The sequence below is a fragment of the Anolis carolinensis genome, chromosome 2 (genome assembly GCF_035594765.1).
Source record: "Anolis carolinensis isolate JA03-04 chromosome 2, rAnoCar3.1.pri, whole genome shotgun sequence".
Taxonomy (NCBI): Eukaryota; Metazoa; Chordata; class Lepidosauria; order Squamata; family Dactyloidae; genus Anolis; species Anolis carolinensis.
In genome coordinates this window covers 23730089-23751026 of record NC_085842.1, presented here as the reverse complement: position 1 = coordinate 23751026, position 20938 = coordinate 23730089, and the positions used below count along the sequence as shown (strand labels likewise).

Genomic DNA, 20938 nt, shown 5'->3' with positions numbered 1-20938 from the left:
AAAAAGTTTGGGGACCCCTGCTCTAAAGCAACAAAAAACAAGCCAATTCCCTCTTCCTCAGGACACTCTTAAATATTTAAACACGGTTATCATGTCCCCTCTCAGTCTTCTTTCTCCAAGTTAAACATACTTAGTTCCCTCAGCCACTCCTCATAGTGCTTGGCTTCCAAACCTTTTACTATTTTTGTCACTCACTTCTCAACAGATCCCAGGTGTCAATAAGGAATCTATCTAGGATTTAGCTTCTTAACAGTCCAGACTAAAGACTGGAGCAGATTCATTGCCCCTGCTGTCACCTGCCAGCTGCAACTGCTAGCATGAAATGGTGGGAACTGATGCCAAAATGTAGAAAAGTCCAGAGGTACTTCACTCTGTTATACTCATCATACAAACCATCCCGCCTCTTGGATACAGGGAGCTTTCTTACTTGCAGTTAGGTATATCGATAGCAGCGAGAATTGCTCACGTGAAATGACACTTCCCTTCTCTTTTTGAATAGTTACATGAGCCCATCTGACTTAACTGGGTGCAACCTTCCCTCCTAAGAGAATGAATAAAATAGACCCACAGATTCAAGGCCTGGCTGATTCCTGCCTGGGGGAATCCTTTGTTGGGAGGTGCTAGCTAGCCCTGATTGTTTTATGTCTGGAATTCCCCCATTTTCTGAATGGTGTTCTTTATTTACTGTCCTGATTTTAGAGCTTTTATTAATACTGGTAGCCAGATTTTGTTCATTTTCATTGTTTCCTTCTTTCTGTTGAAATCATCCACATGCTTGTTGATTTCAGTGGCTTCTCTGTGTAGTCTGACATGCACCTGTTGAATTTCTGATGTCAAAGATACAGTGTCCCCGCTTTAAAGAAAAGGGGAATGTAGAATTATAAATGAGAAGGGTAGCCATGTTAAGCTGTTACCACAAATGCACACAGAGAGATCTGTGTTATCTTAGAATATGGGATTTATTGTGGCCAAAACATACAATAACTCTGAACAGTCTTTAAGGTGCCGTGAGATTGTTTGTCTGTATGAAAACTGCCTTCACAATCTGTCAATGGCTGTAGCTCTTGCTGTCCCCCCCTGGTTCATTGAAAATACAGGACTCTTTTATTTTACACATTCGAAGGACCACAGTTAAAATAAACTCTTAACAATGGTCATCCCTGTTTGGGCCACACGGTGGCAAAAGTGCCATATTTTAAAAATAATCTTAAAAAATAACAGGTGTTGCTTCAAGATATTTTAACAGTTCTCATTCTCTCCAGAAGTCAGTGGTGCCACTTGTTTAAATTCTGTCTTAGTGGGAGATTTGGTGGACAGATGGGATAATTTCTTTTTTGCTGGACAGGAATTATGGAGTGGGAGAGAAAGACGAAGATAAAGACTTTGCAGTCATACCAGCCACCAAAAACGTATGTAGAGCATAAGTACCACAAAGATCAGGCTGGTGGCAGCTGCCTTGGCATAAGCAGAACGGCTATTGAGGAGTTTGGCGTCCTGGCGGTATTTCTTGGAAAGAGTCGACAAGTTGCTGGCCTTGGAATCCAGAGCTGAGATTAGGAGAAAGAAGAAGGGATACATTAAGGTAAAGGTTTCCCTGACATTAAGTCCAGTTGTGTCCAACTCTGGGTGTTGGTGCCCATCTCCATTTCTAAGCTGAAAAGCTGGCATTGTCCGTAGACACCTCCAAGGTCATGTGGCTGGCATGAATGCACGGAGGCCCCAGGGATACATTAATGGATGTGTAAAACCCCATATATAAATTGCCATATAATCATAGGGTTGGCAGGAACCCCAAAGGCCATCCAGTTCCCATTTGCCATGCAGGAATATACAATCCTGGCAGACGGCCATTCAGTATTCGCATTAAAATATCCAGAGGAGACTCCACCACTCCCAGACAGCAGCACAAGCACATTCCATTGTCGAATGGCTCTTATCACCAGGAAGTTCCTCTTTAATGTTTAGATGGAATATATTTTCCTTCAGTTTGGAACCATTGATAATGTCCTAATCTTTGGAGCAGCAGAAAACAAGTGTGTCCGTTCCTCAGCATGACATCCTTTCAAATACTAAACATTCAAACTGCTACACCACATTGGCTTTTAGATAGAGGTAAAGCCCATCTTTTCTGCAGTGAATTCAAGGCTCTCTTTAGTTTCTCTAACCATGTAGAATGAATGTAGTTTGACGTCACTTTAAGTGCCATGGTTCAATGCTATGGACTCATGGGATTTGTAGTTTTGCAGGTCTGTAGCCTTGTCTGCCAAGGGGCGCAGGTGCCTGACCAAACTACACATCCCAATTCCATAGCACCGATCCATGACAATTAAAAAGGTGACAAATTGCATTGATACTAAAGTGTAGATATGCCTCGTCAAAGGCTTTCATGACCGGAATCACTGGGTTGCTGTGAGTTTTCCGGGCTATATGGCCATGTTCCAGAAGCATTCTCTCCTGACATTTTGCCCACATCTGTGGCAGACATCCTCAGAGGTTGTGAGGTGTTGAAAACTAGGCAAGTGAGGTTTATGTATCTGTGGAAAGTCCAGGGTGGGAGAAAGAACTCGTGTCTATCGGAGGCAAGTGTGAATGTTGCAATTAATCACCCTGATTAGCATTGAAATTCCAGGAATCAACCAGGCCTTGAAGCTGCAAGACTTTTCAATGCTAATCAAGATGATTAATTACAACATTCACACCTTCTCAAACAAACAAGAGTTCTTTCTCCCACCCTGGACATTCCACAATATATAAACCTCCCTTGCTTAGTTTCCAACAGACCTCACAACCTCTGAGGATGCCTGCCATAGATGTGGGTGAAACATCAGGAGAGAATGCTTCTGGAACATGGCCATATAGCCAGGAAAACTCACAGCAACCCTGTAGATATGCTATTCGAACTTAACAATCCTGTGGGATAAGTCACATTGAAAAAGGGTGGCTAACCCCAACCCAGGCAATGGCTTTCACGGCTCAGTGGCAACTCAAATTTGATCTCCATTGTCCCCAGCTAAAACTCTTCAATGGCACCAATATGTACATTTTGGGAGTTCATCTGATCTAACCTGCCGATTGGTCCAGGACCCTCCATGTCAGGTGAACTTGAATTCCTAGCAGACGGCTGTTGTGACAGCTATGAAATAGCTCTGTGAAAGGAGATCCTGGCAAAACCTGAGCCCAGCAACATGTTCTGTTGTCAAACAACTCTTATCTCCTTCTGTGTAATTTCCACCTCTCTGTTCCAGTCCTGCCCTCTGGAGCAAAACGAAACATATCCACTCCATCTTCGTCATGACAGCTCTTCCAATACAGGAAGGATGCTATTGAGCCCGTTACCTTCTTCTTCCTTCCTGAAGCTAAATGTGCATTTCTTTTGTTTTTTTTATACACTACACTATCAGAAAAGAAAGGTATGACTCTTGCACCCTCTGACTTTGGAGTATTTTGGATTTTTGAACTGTGGATAATAATACTCAACCTGTACCAGGCCACACCTGTTGGCGATACAAGAAAGACTTGCTCTGTCCCTAGAGATATTTGTGGAGGACTGACAATATACACAAGTTGACCGTGTATACTATGTGATCCTGTCTTCAACCCTTACAAGGATGTGCATCTCGACAACCCAGCTCTTGCCTTCAACAGACCGCCTTCCCTTTCCCTACCTGATAAGGCCTCTCCACGCTGAAGCACCTCTTCAATGTTGGTGACCATGATTTTCTGGACATCCTGTAGTTCCAGGTTGATGCTGCTCAGGTGTCGCTTTGACCAGGTATCAAGATAGGACTTCTTCAGCTTCTGGATATAAATGTCTAAACAGGAGGATTTGACTGGTTAGCCCACTTTCTTTATAGCAATAGGTCTATGTAGCCAATTCAATATGTCCAATTTTAGATCAAGGTCAGTGGGGCCAATTTTGGACCAAGGACCTAATTCAATGACCCAAATTGCTTAAGGATTTAATTCAATGGTCTCAGTTCCAATCTAGGGGCCCAATCTATAGGCCAAATGTGAGTCTAGGGGCCCAAATTCAACAAGCCCATTTCATCGGGGACAATTTGGGTCCAAATTCAGCCTAGAGGCTCAATTCAATGCATCCAATTTCAGACCTGAGACCAATCCAACAAACCAAATGTCAGTCTAAGAGCCCAATTCAATTTCAGGGGAGTTTTTGGAGGCCACATTCTGGTGATGTATAGGATCAATGGATGGGTCCAAAATATTTGCAAATTTTATCCTAAAGCTAATCTGCTTTGACTCATTTCAGCAGATCCTACATATTAACTAACAGTTGTGTGAACTAGTATTTTCTTTGGTCCTTCCTGGATCTATTTCATTGGACTTCAATTGTACAAGGACAGGATAATATAATTCTTGTTGACCTACATTCAGCAAAAACTGTGAGAACGGGCCCTCAGCTTGGCATGGCCAATATGACCCATGGGGCCCCCTTTGACCACTCTGCCTTGGCACATACATACCAAATTCAATGAAGGCATAAGGTCTCGAAACAAAGGAAACTTTCTTTCCATACAGCTCCCAAAATTCAGTTTGCAACTCCTCCAGATAAGCGAAGGCCAGTTTCTTGGAGTACGCAGCTTCACACAGTGTCAAGTAGCAAATGCCTTGGCTGATCAGGTAACTACAAAAATAGGAAAAAAGGAGGAGCAGGTGAGACAAGAAGAGACACTGAGCTCAAATTCTTCCAGAGATCAGTGAGGATGAAAACAAGTCTTGGAAGTATGTTTCAAAAATCTATCTGTACAGTGGTTCCCCCATATCCATAAGCTCCAGATCCTCAATTTCTACGGACTACAGACTATCACACTTCCATTATTACATTGTGGAGATGTGAATACAGCATTTAGAGAAGGATTGTGTGCTTTCAAATTTATTTTAAGTGTATTTAATTGTATTTTAACCTAACCCATGCATACTATTGAATTGTTTTTTGTACTTGCTTTGTTTTAAATGGGGGACCAAAGTGTGAGATTGTGAGCCGCCTTGTGTCCTCATGAGCAGAAAGGCAGGGTATTAATGAATGAATGAATACTGACATGCTGAAGCATGCACATTCATTTAATAATATGGATCACAGTCATCTACCGAACTGAACCCCACAGATATGATGGGTCCAATGTGTAAGTAATTCTGGACTGACAAAATATAAGTAAAGGCTGAGGATGCCTTACTTGAAATTCTTGGGATTAAGAGAGTTTAGGATTTTGGGATCTTCCCCATTTAGGAATATATTTGTTTGCATATACAGTAGAGTCTCACTTATCCAATGTTCTGGATTATCCAATGCATTTTTGTAGTCAATGTTTTCAATATATCGTGATATTTTGGTGCTAAATTCATAAATACAGTAATTACTACATAGCATTACTGCGTATTGAACTACTTTTTCTGCCAAATTTGTTGTCTAACATGATGTTTTGGTGCTTCATTTGTAAAATCATAACCTAATTTGATATTTAATAGGCTTTTCCTTAATGCCTCCTTATTATTCAACATATTCGCTTATCCAACATTCTGCCGGCCCGTTTATGTTGGATAAGTGAGACTCTGCTGTACATCCATAATGAGACATCTTGAAGATGACCCAAAGTCTAAACTCCTGGTCAGTCGTAAGACCCAACAGGGTATTGGGTTACAGCCTGTGCGGGATGGGATTACACTCCTCCAAAGGCACAGGTTTGCAGCTTGGGAGTTCTCCTGGACTCATTGCTGAGCCTGGAACCTTGGGTTTTGGCGATGGCCAGAGGAGCATTCGCACAACTAAAACTTGTGCACCAACTGCACCAGTACCTTGGGAAGTCAGGCTTGGCAACAGTGGTCCACACTCTTGTTACATCTCGTATAGACTATTGCAACAAACTCTATGTAGGGTTGCCTTTGAAGACTGTTCGGAAGCTTCAAGTAGTCCAATGGGCAACAGCCAGTTTTCTAACTGGAGCGACTTGCAGGGAGTATACAACCCCCCTGTTGAGCCAGCTTCACTGGATGCCAGTTGGCTACCGAGCACAATTCAAAGTGCTGGCTTTAGCCTATAAATCCCTAAACGGTTCTGGTCCAGCGTACCTATCCAAACGTATCTCTCTTTATGAGCCAGCTAGAGCATTAAGATCATCTTGAGAGGTCCTGCTCTTGGTCCCACCGCTCTCGAAGGTGCAATTGGTGGGGATGAGAGACAGGGCCTTCTTGGTGGTGGCACCTTGGCTGTGGAACTCCCTCCCCAGCAAGATCGGATCGGCCCCCTCCCTCTTGACGTTTAGGAAACTACTCAAAATGTGGCTTTTTAAGCAAGTATTTGGAGAGTGAGATGAAGCAATCATGTTAACTTCGGGATTGGTTCAATGTCCAATGTTTTATATTGCCTATTTTTGATGTTTTATAATTTACTGGTTTTAATCTATTGTTATATGCTATTTTAGTTATGTGTTGTATTTTGTATTTTGTGAGGCATTGAATTTTGAAAATTGAACTGCTTTGAGTCCCCCAGGGGTTGAGAAAAGCAGTATATAAATGAATACTAAATCCTGGGCCAACAAGAATTTTTCAGAGTTGGAGACATATTCCACACAAAAAATGGCAAATAATTGTTCTGCACAAAAAGGACCACCCCAGCACTTTCTGCACAGGAAAATAAAATTTCAACACATATATTCAAGAGTCACAGGCACTTACTGGAAAGTCATTGGCCCGGCTTCCAGAGAACACCGGCTTGGTGAATGGTCCCCAAGTTTGCGGAAAAGCTGCTTGGCTTGGCTATGGTATTCCTGGAAGTTTCGATTTGACTGTAAAATGACAGCATATCGTAATTTTTGGTTTATTGATGTTGACAGAAACAGTGAACTGCTCAACCAAAAGGAAGAAAAAGCAAAAACATAAAACAAAGCAAAAAGACACAAGTTGAATATCCAAGGCGCTTGGGACCAGAAGCTCTTTAGATTTTTTAAGGTTTTGGAATGCGTGTATAAACAACATATGATATCTTGGAGGTGTTACCCAAGTCTACGCATGAAATTAATTTATGTTTCATATACACCTTATATATATAATATGAAGGGATTTTTATATCTTTGTGCATAAACAAAGTTTGTGTACACTGAACCATCATAAAGCAAAGATGTCAACATATCAGCCCATGTGGACAGTTTTGGAATTTTGAGTATTTTGAATCTCAGACATCTAGATAAGGGACACTCAACCTATAAGATAAACAAATGCATACAACTAAGGTTAAAAATAACCTAGGACTAAATTCAACCCAGAGGCAAACAAAATCCCTGACTATCTCCCACTTCGTTCTTTCATTCTGAGTTATCAATTCCCATAAATGGAAAATCAGTTTGTATTAAATTAACTCAGCAGGAGGCAGGAAAGAAGGAACTCAAGCAAAAGCAAACTTCTACAGTCTCTCTCATGAAGAACTTTTTGCCTTTTTGACATACTTGGATGTATCCTATATAGGATACCAATTGGGCAGCTTTTGCCTATTTTCTGTGTTTTTAAATCTAAGGTGTGGTTTCATGCAAAGGCTGAGATGGAATCCTTGTTATATATACAATGGGTTAACAACAAATGGCAAAACTGGAATTTGCCCTTTGGAATTTTTTAAATATTTTAATAATAATTCCCAGCCCTGGATTGGGGGGATGAGATTGACTATTGGCCAGACTCATGTATGTAACAAAAATTTGAAATATTTTCTGTTCCTGGTTTGAAAATGTTATTTCCTGTTTAATTCTGCAGTACTTACTTTGAAAGTAGTTGTTCTACTCCAGAAACTTCCTTTTTGTAGTTGCCACAAGCTATGTTGAATTAGTTGAGACTTTATGAGATATTCATTGAAAAAAAAGGCACAGCCAGAGACAGTGAAGACATCTGCCCTTCTGCTTTGCTACTCTGCAGCTGAATACGCATGTCCAGTGTGGAATACATCTCACCATGTTAAAACAGTGGATGTGGCCCTTAATGAGACATGCCGCAGTATCACAGGATGTCTATGCCTCACACCACTGGAGAAATTTTACTGTTTAGCCGGTTTTCTACCACCTGACATCCGTGAGGAAGTAGCAGCTAGCAATGAAAGGACCAGGGCAGTGACATCTCCTGCCCATTCTCTGTTCAGATGTCAACCAGCATGCCAACACCTTCAATCAAGAAAGTGCTTCCTAAGATCTACAGAAATACTCGCAGGAACAGCTCAGCAAGCAAGAGTCCAAAAGTGGCAGGTTAAAACCCAGAATCTCAATCCATGGCTGATACCGGATGAGAAACTCCCTCCTGGGCACACAGAAGACTAGGCGACTTGGAAGGCGGTGAACAGAGTGCACACCGGCACCACAAAATACAGAGCCAACCTTAAGAAATGAGGCCACAGTCCACAACATGCAAGTGTGGAGAACAGCAAATTGCAGACCACTTACTACAATGCAGCCTGAGCCCTGCCACAGCCACTATGGAGGACCTTCTTATAGAAAAACCAGAGGCACTCCAAGTGGCCAGCTACTGGTCAAAGGAAATCTAGTATAACATCATGTTTTTAACTTTTTCTGTGTTTCTTCTTATTTTTATTTATTTATTTTTATTATTTAAATGGTTTTGGTTGGTTTCCCCTGATGTCAAGTCCAGTCATGTCTGACTCTGGGGGTTGGTGCTCATCTCCATTTCTAAGCCGAAGAGCCGGCGTTGTCCATAGACACCTCCAAGGTCATGTGGCCGGCATGACTGTATGGAGCACCGTTACCTTCCCGCCAGAGCGGTACCTATTGATCTACTCATATTGCCATGTTTTCGAACTGCTAGGTTGGCAGGAGCTGGAGCTAACAGTAGACGCTCACGCCGCATTATTTTAATTATTTATTTATTTATTAATTATTTAATTATCCCATTATAACTGTACCCTCAATTCCCCCATAAATTGAAAAACTAGAGAAAAATGTGGTACAGGATGTCCCGCAAAAACAAAGTTTTTGCAGTGCATGTTTTTTTTTTATGATAGAACCAATTAGGAAATGACATTTATAACCCAGGAACAAAAAAATGTGTAACATAGGCCCCTTCCACACAGCTGAATAAAATCGAACATTATCTGCTTTGAACTGGAATACATGGCAGTGTGGACTCAGATAACCCAGTTCAAAACACATCTCGTGGGACTTTCTGCCTTGATATTCTGGCTGATATGGATGTGTGGATGGGCCATAGAGTAATATGGTGGCAACAAATATATTAGAGAGTTAAGGATACCAATTGGGCAGCTTTTGCCTGTCTTCTGTATCTTTACACCATCAAGGTATGATTTCATGTAAAGTCTGATATCAAGTTGCTGTTATATCAGGGGAGTTCCATCCCATGTTTAGGACTAATCCTGGAATAAAATGATAAAACAAGTGCCTGGTTAAAGGGAGCCAAAGGGAGAAAGGCTTGCTCCATCCCAGGCATGGGCAAACTTGGGCCCTCCAGGTGTTTTGGACTTCCACTCCCACAATTCCTAACAGCCTAGCGGCTGTTAGGAATTGTGGGAGTGGAAGTCCAAAACACCTGGAGGGCCCAAGTTTGCCCATGCCAACTCCATCCCCTCTCTTCTGTGTTGCTTACCTGCTCTGTTTCCTGCATGGAGGCAGCCAGGAGGAGCCCGTCTTGGACCCGGCTGATCATAGTCAGCAAGACCATCCTGGGGGGCAGGAGTGGGGGGTGAAAAGAGGAGGGGTCCTGCTTTGGGTGGACCCCCCTCTGTTTCTCCCCACCCCCTAAGAAGCCCCTAAGAAAGTTGGGGCAGGACTGGAGCTCCCAGCTGACGTGGCTCAAGGGGAGGGAGCAAAAAAGGAGGAGGAGGAGGAGGAAAGAAGGAAGATGGGTGGAGCCCAGCCCTGGAGAAGTGACTTTTGCAGGAAGGAGTTTGCAAAAAGCAAAGTCTCAAGTTTCCCTACCTCCTCCTATCCTTGAGAAGCCTCCTCCTTAATTCTTTCCTATTTCTTTCTTTCTGCTGTGAATTTTGCGGATTGTATGGCCATGTTCCAGAAGCATTCTCTCCTGACGTTTCAACCACATCGGTGGCAGGCATCCTCAAAGGTTGTGAGGGTTAGGGTTCAGCTAATGACTGAACAAAGGATGCCCCCAGGCAAGAGACAAAAACCTTTCCAATGCTAATTAGGGTGATTAACTGAAACATTAATGCTGGCTTCCCAGTGACAAAGGACTCTTGCCACACCCTGGACTCTACACAGATATATATTCTTTCCTTTCCTTCCTTAGTTTATCCATACCTCACAACCTCTGAGGATGCCTGCCATAGATGTGGGCGAAACGTCAGGAGAGAATACTTCTGGAACATGGCCACACAGCCCGAAAGACATACAACAACCCTGTGATCCCGGCCATGAAAGCCTTCGACAACACGTTGTGAGGCCTGTTGGAAACTAGGCAAGTGGGGTTTCTATATCTGTGTAATGTCCAGAAAGGAGGAAACCATGAAAATGAACAAAATCTGGCTAGCAGTACAGTAAGAGTCTCACTTACCCAACATAAACAGGCAGGACGTTGGATAAGCGAAAATGTTGGATAATAAGGAGGGATTAAGGGAAAGCCTATTAAACATCAAATTATGTTATGATTTTACAAGTTAAGCACCAAACCACCATGGTTTACAACAAATCGACAGAAAAAGCAGTTTAATACACGGAAAGGTTATGTAGTAATTATTGTACAGTAGTCTCACATATCCAACATTCGCTTATCCAACGTTCTGGATTATCCAACACATTTTAGTAGTCAATGTTTTCAATAGATCATGATATTTTGGTACTAAATTCATAAATACAGTAATTACTATGTAGCATTACTGTATATTGAATTACTTTTTCTGTCAAATTTGTTTTCTGTCAAATTTCTGTCAAATGATGTTTTGGTACTTAATTTGTAAAATCATAACCTAATTTGATGTTTAATAGGCTTCTCCTTAATCTCTCATTATCCAACATATTCGCGTATCCAACGTTCTGCTGGCCCGTTTATGTTGGATAAGTGAGACTGTACTGTATTTACGAATTTAGCATCAAAACATTTCAATGTATTGAAAACACTGACTACAAAAAGGCAGACTGCGTTGGATAATCCAGAACATTGAAGAAGTGGAAGTTGGATAAGCGGCACTCAAAATACAGGGGAATTCCTGACATAAAACAATCAGGGCCAGCTAACACCTCCCAACAAAGGATTTCTCCAGGCAGGAAGCAACCAGGCTTTGAAGTTGAAAGGCCATTCAATACTAATCAAGCTGGCCAATGACAACAATCACACTTGCCTAGTTTCCAAGAGACCTCACAGCCTCTGAAGATGCCTGCTATAGATGAGGGCGAAATGTCAGGAGAGAATGCTTCTGGAACATACAGCCTGGAAAACTCACAAACCTATTGATTCCGACTAACACATTTCTTTCTTTCCTTTCTCTTCCCTAGCTGAATGCATCATTTTCCTGCCTGCTGGGTGCACAGAAAGCCAACAAAGACAGACCCATCCGACATCAACAAGCAGTCAAACAATACACTTCAGCCATAAAATGAAATGAACCAACATAAAGCAATTAACATCCTCATAAAAAAGCCAGGCACCCCAAATAAAATAACAAAACCACATGAAACAAATTAAGCCATACACTTCAACAACACAATGAAAGAGGTCGGATAGCGTAGTCAGAAAGGCTTGGGAGTTGCAGGTAAGTATTGTTATTTTACAGCAGCTTTTTTTTTGTAGGGGGAGCAGGCAGAAGATAACATGGGACATGTTACAATGGTTGCAAGTCCCATGGCGATCAGCGTGTGGGGATGGGGGCAGGACTGTGAAATCTGGAAGCCCCTAGTCACAGACTGGCATATGGGCGGTGGATATGGATTCAGTCATTCTACCTCAAGTAGTTCAGCAGCTGTATCCACAACTGAGTAGCCCTGTTTAGGATCTGCTCTGCTCATGGGGAAGGGGCTAGGAAAGGTGCCCTAAACATAGTCTGCCTCTCTTATTCCTAACTGGACTGCCACGTCCAGAGATCACCACCCTGCAATGGCATAGACACCGAGAACTACTCTGTTTCCCCTAAAATAAGACATCCCCAGAAAATAAGACCTAGTAGAGGATTTGCTGAATTGCTAAATATAAGGCCTCCCACAAAAGTAAGACCTAGCACCGTTTGTGTTTGGAAGCATGCCCGCCAAACAGAACACCAGAGCATGCAGGATCGGTAAATGTACATACCATAGATTGTTGTACATGGAAATAGTGGTAGTAACAAGAAATTCTTGATAGGATTCAGTTTGTCTGGTCATGCTGGTTTATGATGACAACTACTGTACAGTATATAATAAATGTTCATTTTTTTGTACATCAATAAATGTGAATTCTTCTTCATGGAAAAGTAAGACATCCCCTGAAAATAAGACCTAGAGCATCTTTGGGAGCAAAAATTAATGTAAGACACTGTCTTATTTTCGGGGAAACACAGTAGGAAGCCCTGGCCCTTGAGCGTTCTAGTAGCACTTTCTCCTACTTTCACAAGGATTCTGCTCCCCTAACCTTAGCAAATGTAGAGGGCTTACTGTTATTACTGCCCAACCCTTTTCTACATTGAATGAAAAATGGGCAGAAGTATCCTTGTCGGTCAGAATAAAGGGGAATGGGCTAACAGTAGTATTTTGAATATGCTTATCAGTCCTCAGGACACTGTAGGGTGGACTGAGGCTGTGGAAAGCTAGTAGGAAACACAGCTTTGTTTTGGCGCCAGAATTAAGCTAGCAAGACAAGCTAAATAATGCCCATGGACGGACGACCAAAATGAGCAAAGGTTTGGAAAGTAAGCCCTAAGAGGAAAGGCTTAGAGAAATTGATGTTTCAGAGAAAAGAAGGCTGAGAAGTGACATGAAAGCCACGTTTATATATGCAGCCGCTGAGAAACCCTCCTGTCATCTTTAACTGCCATTCCACCAGCAGTTGAGTGGTCTACCAACCAGGAACTCTCCAACGGCCAATTGTGTTTCGTGTGATTTTCGTCTTGTATTTTATGTTAATTGTGCTTTGATTTGTATTGTGTTCTATTTATACACTGTGTATGTGCAATGTGGCACAGAAGTGGCCAAACTGAAAGCAGCTCCGAGTCCCCTTTAAGGTGAGAAGAGCGGGATAGAAACAGAGTAAATAAATAAATAAATATCTGAAAGGATGTCATATTGTAGAAGGGCGAAGCTTTTCTGATCCTTTGGAGACTAGGACACAATGGAGCCATGGATTGAAATGGAAGGAAAGGAAAGGAAACTTCCAAAACTGGAAAATGCTTGGAAGTGTGGTAGTTTTATTCTCTGGAGGTTTTTAAGTGGAGCCTTTATGACCATCTGTTGAGGGTGCTTTGATTGCATGTTCCTACATGGAAGAATGAGGTTGGACTGGATGGCCCTTAAGGGTCTCTTCCAACTCTTGTGATTCTGCAATTTTATTAAAAGCCCACTTGTAGCTGTACAACACTGTACCACAAGATGAAAGCATCTAACAAAACAATATCTATATTATTTTAATATAAGCATGTTAAATCATTCTTTTACAGGCAAATTTGGGTAAACTGGAGTTCATGTTTTTAAAATTTCAGGCTACATTTCCTAGGCCTATCTTTAGAACAGAGGTAGACAACACGTGACCTTCCAGATGCAGTTGGACTTCAAAACCCATCATCTCTCACCATCACTATCCTGGTTAGGGATGATGGGAATTGCAACAAAGCAAAATCTGGAAGGGCAAACATTGCACATCCCTGAATGAAGACACTGCATTATGTGCGAACAGAACTGCTTTTCTGGCAGGCATAATGAATCCCAGGCACTCATTAACGTAATTAGTCCGCAGTGCTAATCGCTTTCGCCATCTGAAAGCCAGTCACATATTGCGAAGGGGGCTTCTCTGTTGAAGTCCTTCTCTTCTTCGCCTTGGTTTGGCCCGAGGAAGAGTTCGTCGAACATCCCAAAACTTGCTTACTACTTTGTGAGATCTGTGGTTCTTACAAGAGATACTATATACTACGGCTATCCCCAGTAGCTGAGTGAAAGGCAACTCCTTGTTATTCTTAGGACAGAAGGCAATTTTAGCCAGACAGAAGCGATTATCAGGTTGCAATGCGGTGCTTGGAGATATCCCGCCACTGTATTGCGAAGTCTTTATTACCGCAAGATGTGGCACCTTCGTTGCATGAGCTTGATTTCTCAGTCCCAACTACTGTTAATTCAAGGGCAACACAATTTCTAAAGTTTCCAGCAAGTGTCCATTGCAACCGCGACAGCTGAAAGGCAGCAGATTCACACGCCATGGAGGAAGGAAGGCTGCCTCCTTTGCAAGGAGGATGCGGCAAGGCTTGGGGGAAGAGTCGAGCGCTGGTCCTCCATCCGGGTCCCTTGGGCTCTCAGCAGCAAATCCAGCAGCCCCTGAATCCCTACTGGGATGGGTGGCTCCGTGCGCTGGTCCTCCAGACGGTGGCTCTGGGAGGAGGAAAAAAGAAATTACAGTAGTCTCACTAATCCAAGCCTCGCTTATCCAAGCCTCTGGATAATCCAAGCCATTTTTGTAGTCAATGTTTTCAATATATCATGATATTTTGGTGCTAAATTCGTAAATACAGTAATTACAACATAATATTACTGTGTATTGAACTACTTTTTCTGTCAAATTTGTTGTATAACATGAAGTTTTGGTGCTTAATTTGTAAAATCATAACCTAATTTGATGTTTAATAGGCTTTTCCTTAATCCCTCCTTATTATCCAAGTTATTCGCTTATCCAAGCTTCTGCCGGCCCGTTTAGTTTGATTAAGTGAGACTCTACTGTAGTAGCCAAAAGGACAAAGAAAAATACCATGCTTGCAGAAAGAAGGTTGGTACAACTTATGATGTCACTAATAGATCTAATGGGGTTCCTGGTGGCACAGTGTGTTAAAGCACTGAGCTGCTGAACTTGCGGACCAAAAGGTCCCAGGTTCAAATCCTGAGAGCGGAATGAGCGTCCGCTGTTAGCCTCAGCTCCTGCCAACCTAGCAGTTTGAAAACATGCAAATGTGAGTAGATCAATAGGTACCGCTCCAGTGGGAAGGTAGCGGCACTCCATGCAGTCATGCCGGCCACATGGTCTTGGGAGGTGTCTACGGACAACGCCGGCTCTTTGGCTTAGAAATGGAGATGAGCACCAACCCCCAGAGTCGGTCACAACTGGACTTAACGACAGGGGAAATCTTTACCTTTTTTTAATAGATCTAATTCTCTGGTTTGGAATATATTAAGACCCGCCTATAACTGTAGAACCCATTTTCATGGCTTTCTTGCTTATTTCTAGAGGAAAATGGTTTCTCTGGACCATAACATTCCAAACGTTTCATATTGGTGACACACCTTGTTCTGCATGCATCATCTTACGACATAATTTCTGTAGCAGCCTAGAGTGTAGACATCCTGTAATAGTGCGGCATGTCTCACTGCAGTTTCCAGCAATTTACTCCCAGTCCTGATCCTAGTGTCCTGTGTTTTGCCCAAGCCCTGCCCTTCCCTTCATTTGCATTTCTCAATAGGCCCACTTTTGGTTCTGTGATGCTGATTGATGTATTTTATGATGTTTTTATTGCTTTGGTTTTTAATTGTTTTCATTATGCTGATTTTGTAATGTGCTTTAATTTTGTGCCTTGTATTCTTTGTTTACTGGGCTTGGTCCCCATGTAAGCCAACCCGGTTCCCTTAGGGGAGATGAAAGCAGGTTATAAGAATAAAATTATTATTATTATTATTATTATTATTATTATTATTATTATTATTATTATTATTATTACAACGACATAGTCTGACACAGCAAACAAGATAGATATGCTGGATTTCGTATCACAAGTCGAACACTTCTCAAGCTTTTAGGACTGTGTGATGTATTTTTGGATGATGCGTGCAGATCCCAGTAGGGTGGCCTTTTGCAGTTGGCAGATCGTAATTTTTTCAATGTCTATTGTTTCCAAATGCCAGCTGAAATCTTTTGGCACGGCACCCAATGTGCCGATCACCACCAGGACCACCTGTACTGGTTTCTGCCAGAGCCTTTGAAGTTCGATCTTAAATTATTATTATTATTATTATTATTATTATTATTATTATTATTATTATTATTATTATTATTGCAGGCCACATCCACTATTTTAACATGGTGAAGAGTAGCAAAACTACAAAGTTTTCACTGTATCTGGTTGTGATACCAAGATTGTGCCAGTCAGCTTTCATATGATATTATTTCTAGAACCCTCTTTTTGCTTGATATTCAAGTAGTGCTTCTTATAAGTCAGAGCACGGTCCAGAGTAACTCCCAGGTATTTTGGAGTGCTGCAATGCTCCAGTGGGATTCCTTTCCAGGTAATCCTCAGAGCTTGAGATGCCTATCTGTCTTTAAGATGACAAGCACACATCTGCATTTTAGGTGGATTAGGAATCAGCTGTGTTCCTCTGTAATAGGCAGTAAGATTCGGAGAGCTTCTGTTCAACCATTTCAAAGCTCCCTGCTTGAGCGGTGATGGCTCAATCATCAGCATAGATAAAACTCTTTCCCTTCTGGCAGTGGCTGATCATTGGTGTAAACACTAATGGAGCAAGCACTATCACGGGATGTTTATGCCCTACACCGCTGGAGAAATTATATTGTTTAGCCGGTATTGCATCACCTGAAATCCATTGGGAAGTAGGAACCAATAATGAAAGGACCAAGGCATTGACATCTCCGGCCCATCCTCTGTTTGGATATCAGCCAGCATGCCAATGCCTTAAATCAGTGTGGTCCAAACTTTAGTTACCCAAGGGCCAATCAAACTTTAGTATAGGAATGTGAGGGTGTTGTGTCATCTTTTTATGGCAGCAATCAAAATACTTCACAACCTCTGAGGATGCCTGCCATAGATGTGGGCAAAATGTCAGGAGAGAATACTTCTGGAACATGGCCATACAGCCCGGAAAACCAACAACACCGTTTGGATTGTTTTGGTTTTAGACCAGAGGAGCATCTGAATGCAGTTTGACCCCACTTTTAACTGTCATGGCTAATTCTTTGGAATTATTTGAGCTGTAGTTTTACAAGGTTTTAGCCGGCTCTATCAAAGGCATACTAGTGTCAAGGATTCCATGGCACTGAATCAAGTGATGTAACTGTACAGATACACACTACAGCTCTAGCAATCACTTCTGAGCCATAGAAATATTGGGTGATCATAGAATCATAGAATCATAAAGTTGGAAGAGACCTCATGGGCCATCCAGTCCAACCCCCTGCCAAGAAGCAGGAAATTGCATTCAAAGCACCCCCGACAGATGGCCATCCAGCCTCTGCTTAAATCTTGGGCAAGTTGCACTCTCTCAGCCTCAGAAGGCAACTGTGACAAATCTTCTTTGAACCCATTCTATGACCGAAATGCATTAACCTGGGGGTTGTCAAAGGCTTCCATAGCCGGAATCACTAGGTTGCTGTGAGTTTTTCAGCCTGTATGGCCATGTTCCATAGGCATTATCTCCTGACTTTTCACCCACATCTATGGCAGGCATCCTCAGAGATTGTGAGGTCTGTTGGAAACTAGGCAAGTGGGGTTTATGTATCTGTGGATGGAAGAAAGAGCTCTTGTCTTTTGAAGACAAGTGTGCATGTTGCAATTGATCACCTTGATTAGCATTGAATGGCCTTGCAGCTTCAAAGCCTGGCTGATTCCTGCCTGGGGGAATCCTTTGTTGGGAGGTGTTAGCTGTCCCTGATTGTTTCATGTCTGGAATTCCTCCGTTTTCAGACTGTTGTTCTTTGTTTACTGTCCTGATTTTAGAGTTTTTAAATACTGGTAGCTTTGTAATTGGGTTGTTTGTCGCTGTGTATCTTCAAGTTGTTTCCAACTTATGGCATCCCTATTGTGACGTTCTTCTAGGCAAGATCTCTCCAAAGGAAATTTGCCTTCCTCTGAGAGTGAGAGAGTTGCCACACGTTGCCCAGTGACCTTCCTCTGAACAAAATTACTCTGCGAGCAAGTCACTGTAGGTCAGAAATGACCCGCAGGCCCACATTAACCGATAACATCAGGAAAAAGATTTGCTACCTGCATGCTCTCCAGCCCTCCGTGAAGGACAATGCCACTCACCTGATGTTCCAAGATAGTGTCATAGAGCTGCTCTTTGGCAACTTTGACGTTCCCAGCACATGGCTCTTCGGCCCCTGCAAAATCTGCCCGCTGGTCGTTGAGCCTTCGGGCTTGAGCCTTGGCCACCATGTCGAAGAACTCCTCCGCCTGGAGTGACGTCAGGGAAGAGAAGAAGACTGGAGGAAGAAAGGAAACAAAATTTTATGCAGCTGTCAAGTCTACAAAAGGTGTTCTTTGTGGGATGAGACAACCGGAAGTTTATTTATTTACAGTATTTATATTATGCCCTTCTCACCCCGAAAGGGACTCAGGGCAGATTACAGTGCACATATATATGGCAAACATTCAGAGCCATTAGACATACAACATATAGGCAGACACAGAGGCAATTTAATATTTTCCAGCTTCCAGCTTCATGAGGGTATGCTTGATTCCGGCCACAGGGGGAGCTGCCGCTTCATAGTCCACTTGTGTCACTGAGTCCTTGATGGTAGTACTTCCTCATTCCTTTCCACACATTGCTGGCAATTTTATGGTGTCGTAAATTAGTCAAATTAGCCTCCCAGCATATAGTGGTACCTAAATTTTTGACTGTCTTTCAAGCTACTTAGGCCAACAGTGAGCTCAATCTGACCCAGGATTCGATCCCATGACCCCTCAGTCAGTAGTGATATATTGCAGCTGGCTACTAACAGCTGTGCCACAGTCCAGCCCGGAAGTGAGAGAAATTCACTTCTGGAGGAGTTATTGGGGGAAAGGGGTCTGCACTGAAGCTCTACCACCAATCCTTATTTCCACAATAAGTCAAATTTTTCAAAATCCAGTTATCACAGGGACAAAAATTGAGATCTTCTGAACAGGAGCACAGACACCAGAGGGGTGTGAACCCTTCCCTATGCCTATACACACACACACACACACACACACACACACACACACATACATACAGACACATATATGGCTGGAGTTATGCTTAAAAATGTACCTGTTCCAACTTACATACAAATTCAACTTAAAGACAAGCCCACAGAACCTATATCTTGTTTGTAACTTTTACAGACATGTAATTGGAGGAACAAATGGAGATATGTGTTGACAGGGAATGTGAGGTGGCCATATGACAGGAACCCTAAAGGTATCATCAGGAAACAATAAAATGTGAATTGTCCCAAGATTTTGGGAAGCAAGGAAAGTGACTCTGCATTGAACAACTGTTGGTACACAAGGAAACTTGATAACATCACAGAACAGCCATAGATAACTACAACATAATCATGATGATGTTGATGATGATAAAAATAATAAAGGTTTAGTATCCCGTATCCAAAATGCTTGGGATTAGTTGTATTTGGGGTTTGGTTTTCCCTTCTGATTTTGGAATATCTGTATTTGCATAAATATCCCTTCTTGGAGATGAGATTCAAGCCCAAATACAAAATTACTTAATGTTTTTTGTACATCATACATATTTCACCTGAATTTTATACAATATTTGTAATAACTTTGTGGATGAAACAAATTTTGTGTACATTGAAACATCAGAAAGCCAAGGTGCCGATATCTCAACCACCCATGTGGTTATGATTATGATTATGACTATTTGTGCTATGATTATGGCACAAATAGAGGTATTTCCTTGATGCTCCTGCAGAGGGCAGTAATGCAATTTGGTTGGTAAAATAAAATTGATTTTATTTTATTTTATTTATTTATTACAATATTTATATCCCGCCCTTCTCACCCAATAGGGGACTCAGGGCGGCTTACAATAAAACACATATATAAAATTGTACAATACATTGTGAATCAATTAAAAAGTTATTAAATTACATCAGACATTCATAAAAACACTTATAAAATACAGATGGGCATGTCTGAGTCTAAAAGACTGGGTCTATAATTTATATTTATTATATATTAATAATTTGTGTGTGTGTGTGTGTGTGTGTCAGGAGCGCTTCTGATGTAAGAGAATTGGCTGTCTACAAGGACTTTGTCCAGGGGATGCTTGGATGTTTTACCATCCTTGTGGGAGGCTTCCCTCATGTCCCCGCATGGAGCTGGAGCTGACAGAGGGAGCTCATATGCACTCTCCCTGGGTTGGATTCTAACTGGCAACCTTCAGGTCAGCAATCCAACCTTCAAGTCAGCAGTCCTGCCGGCACAAGGGTTTAACCCAGTGCACCACCGGTGGTTCCTAATAAAATGAATGGGAAGATAGCATTCTAATTTCTTACATACTGGCCGATTACAGGAACTGTAATCAAAAGCAGTAATACCGCCAATGGCTCAGTAATCCTTAAAGTAATTTGGCATGGAAATGTGGTGGAGGTTTAAATCAGAGGCTTGATGGCCAACTATTAAGATGGTTTTGATAGTGTATTTCCTACATAGCAGAATGGGGTTGGGTTGGATGGCCCTTGTAGGCCCATATAATGACATATAATGCAGTGTAGCAATCACATTAGTGCAGTGCATCCATACAGACTATTCCTGCTTCTCTCCTCCAAACCTCCCTGAATGAAGCATCAGAAACTACAGTATGGACACACCAATCTAATGCAATTAAGACACTACATTATATGACAGTGTAGATACAGCCATTTGCTGCACACTAAGCTCACATATACACCATAGAATTAATGTTGCTTGGCATCACTTTGACTGCTATGGTATGGAAGCCAGGGATGTGTAGTTTTCACAGGAGTTGAAGTTTCACAAGGACTTGAACTTTCCCGGCAAAGAATATTGGTGCCTCATGAAACT

General features: G+C 42.1%; 2 protein-coding genes across 2 annotated transcripts in view; both read right to left on the bottom strand.

Moving 5' to 3' along the window:
• Nucleotides 1-940: 940 nt before the first annotated feature.
• On the bottom strand, nt 941-9839 carry LOC100556109 (vesicle-trafficking protein SEC22b). The gene is made up of 5 exons (XM_008105913.2): nt 9610-9839; nt 6691-6800; nt 4482-4642; nt 3666-3812; nt 941-1547 (listed from the first exon to the last, which is right to left on the bottom strand). Exons 1-5 carry the CDS (start codon nt 9682-9684, stop codon nt 1390-1392), a joined length of 651 nt encoding a protein of 216 aa, XP_008104120.1. The 5' UTR covers nt 9685-9839; the 3' UTR covers nt 941-1389.
• Nucleotides 9840-13540: 3701 nt separating this feature from the next.
• The window catches only part of gpsm3 (G protein signaling modulator 3), a 29088-nt gene continuing 21690 nt past the window's right edge, over nt 13541-20938 (bottom strand). The window contains exons 4-5 of the mRNA XM_062973669.1: nt 18173-18348; nt 13541-14519 (exon numbers count right to left, since the gene is read on the bottom strand). Of these exons, the coding sequence (XP_062829739.1) occupies nt 14340-14519; nt 18173-18348 (356 nt within the window). The 3' untranslated portion in view covers nt 13541-14339. The remainder of the gene's footprint in view (nt 14520-18172; nt 18349-20938) is intronic.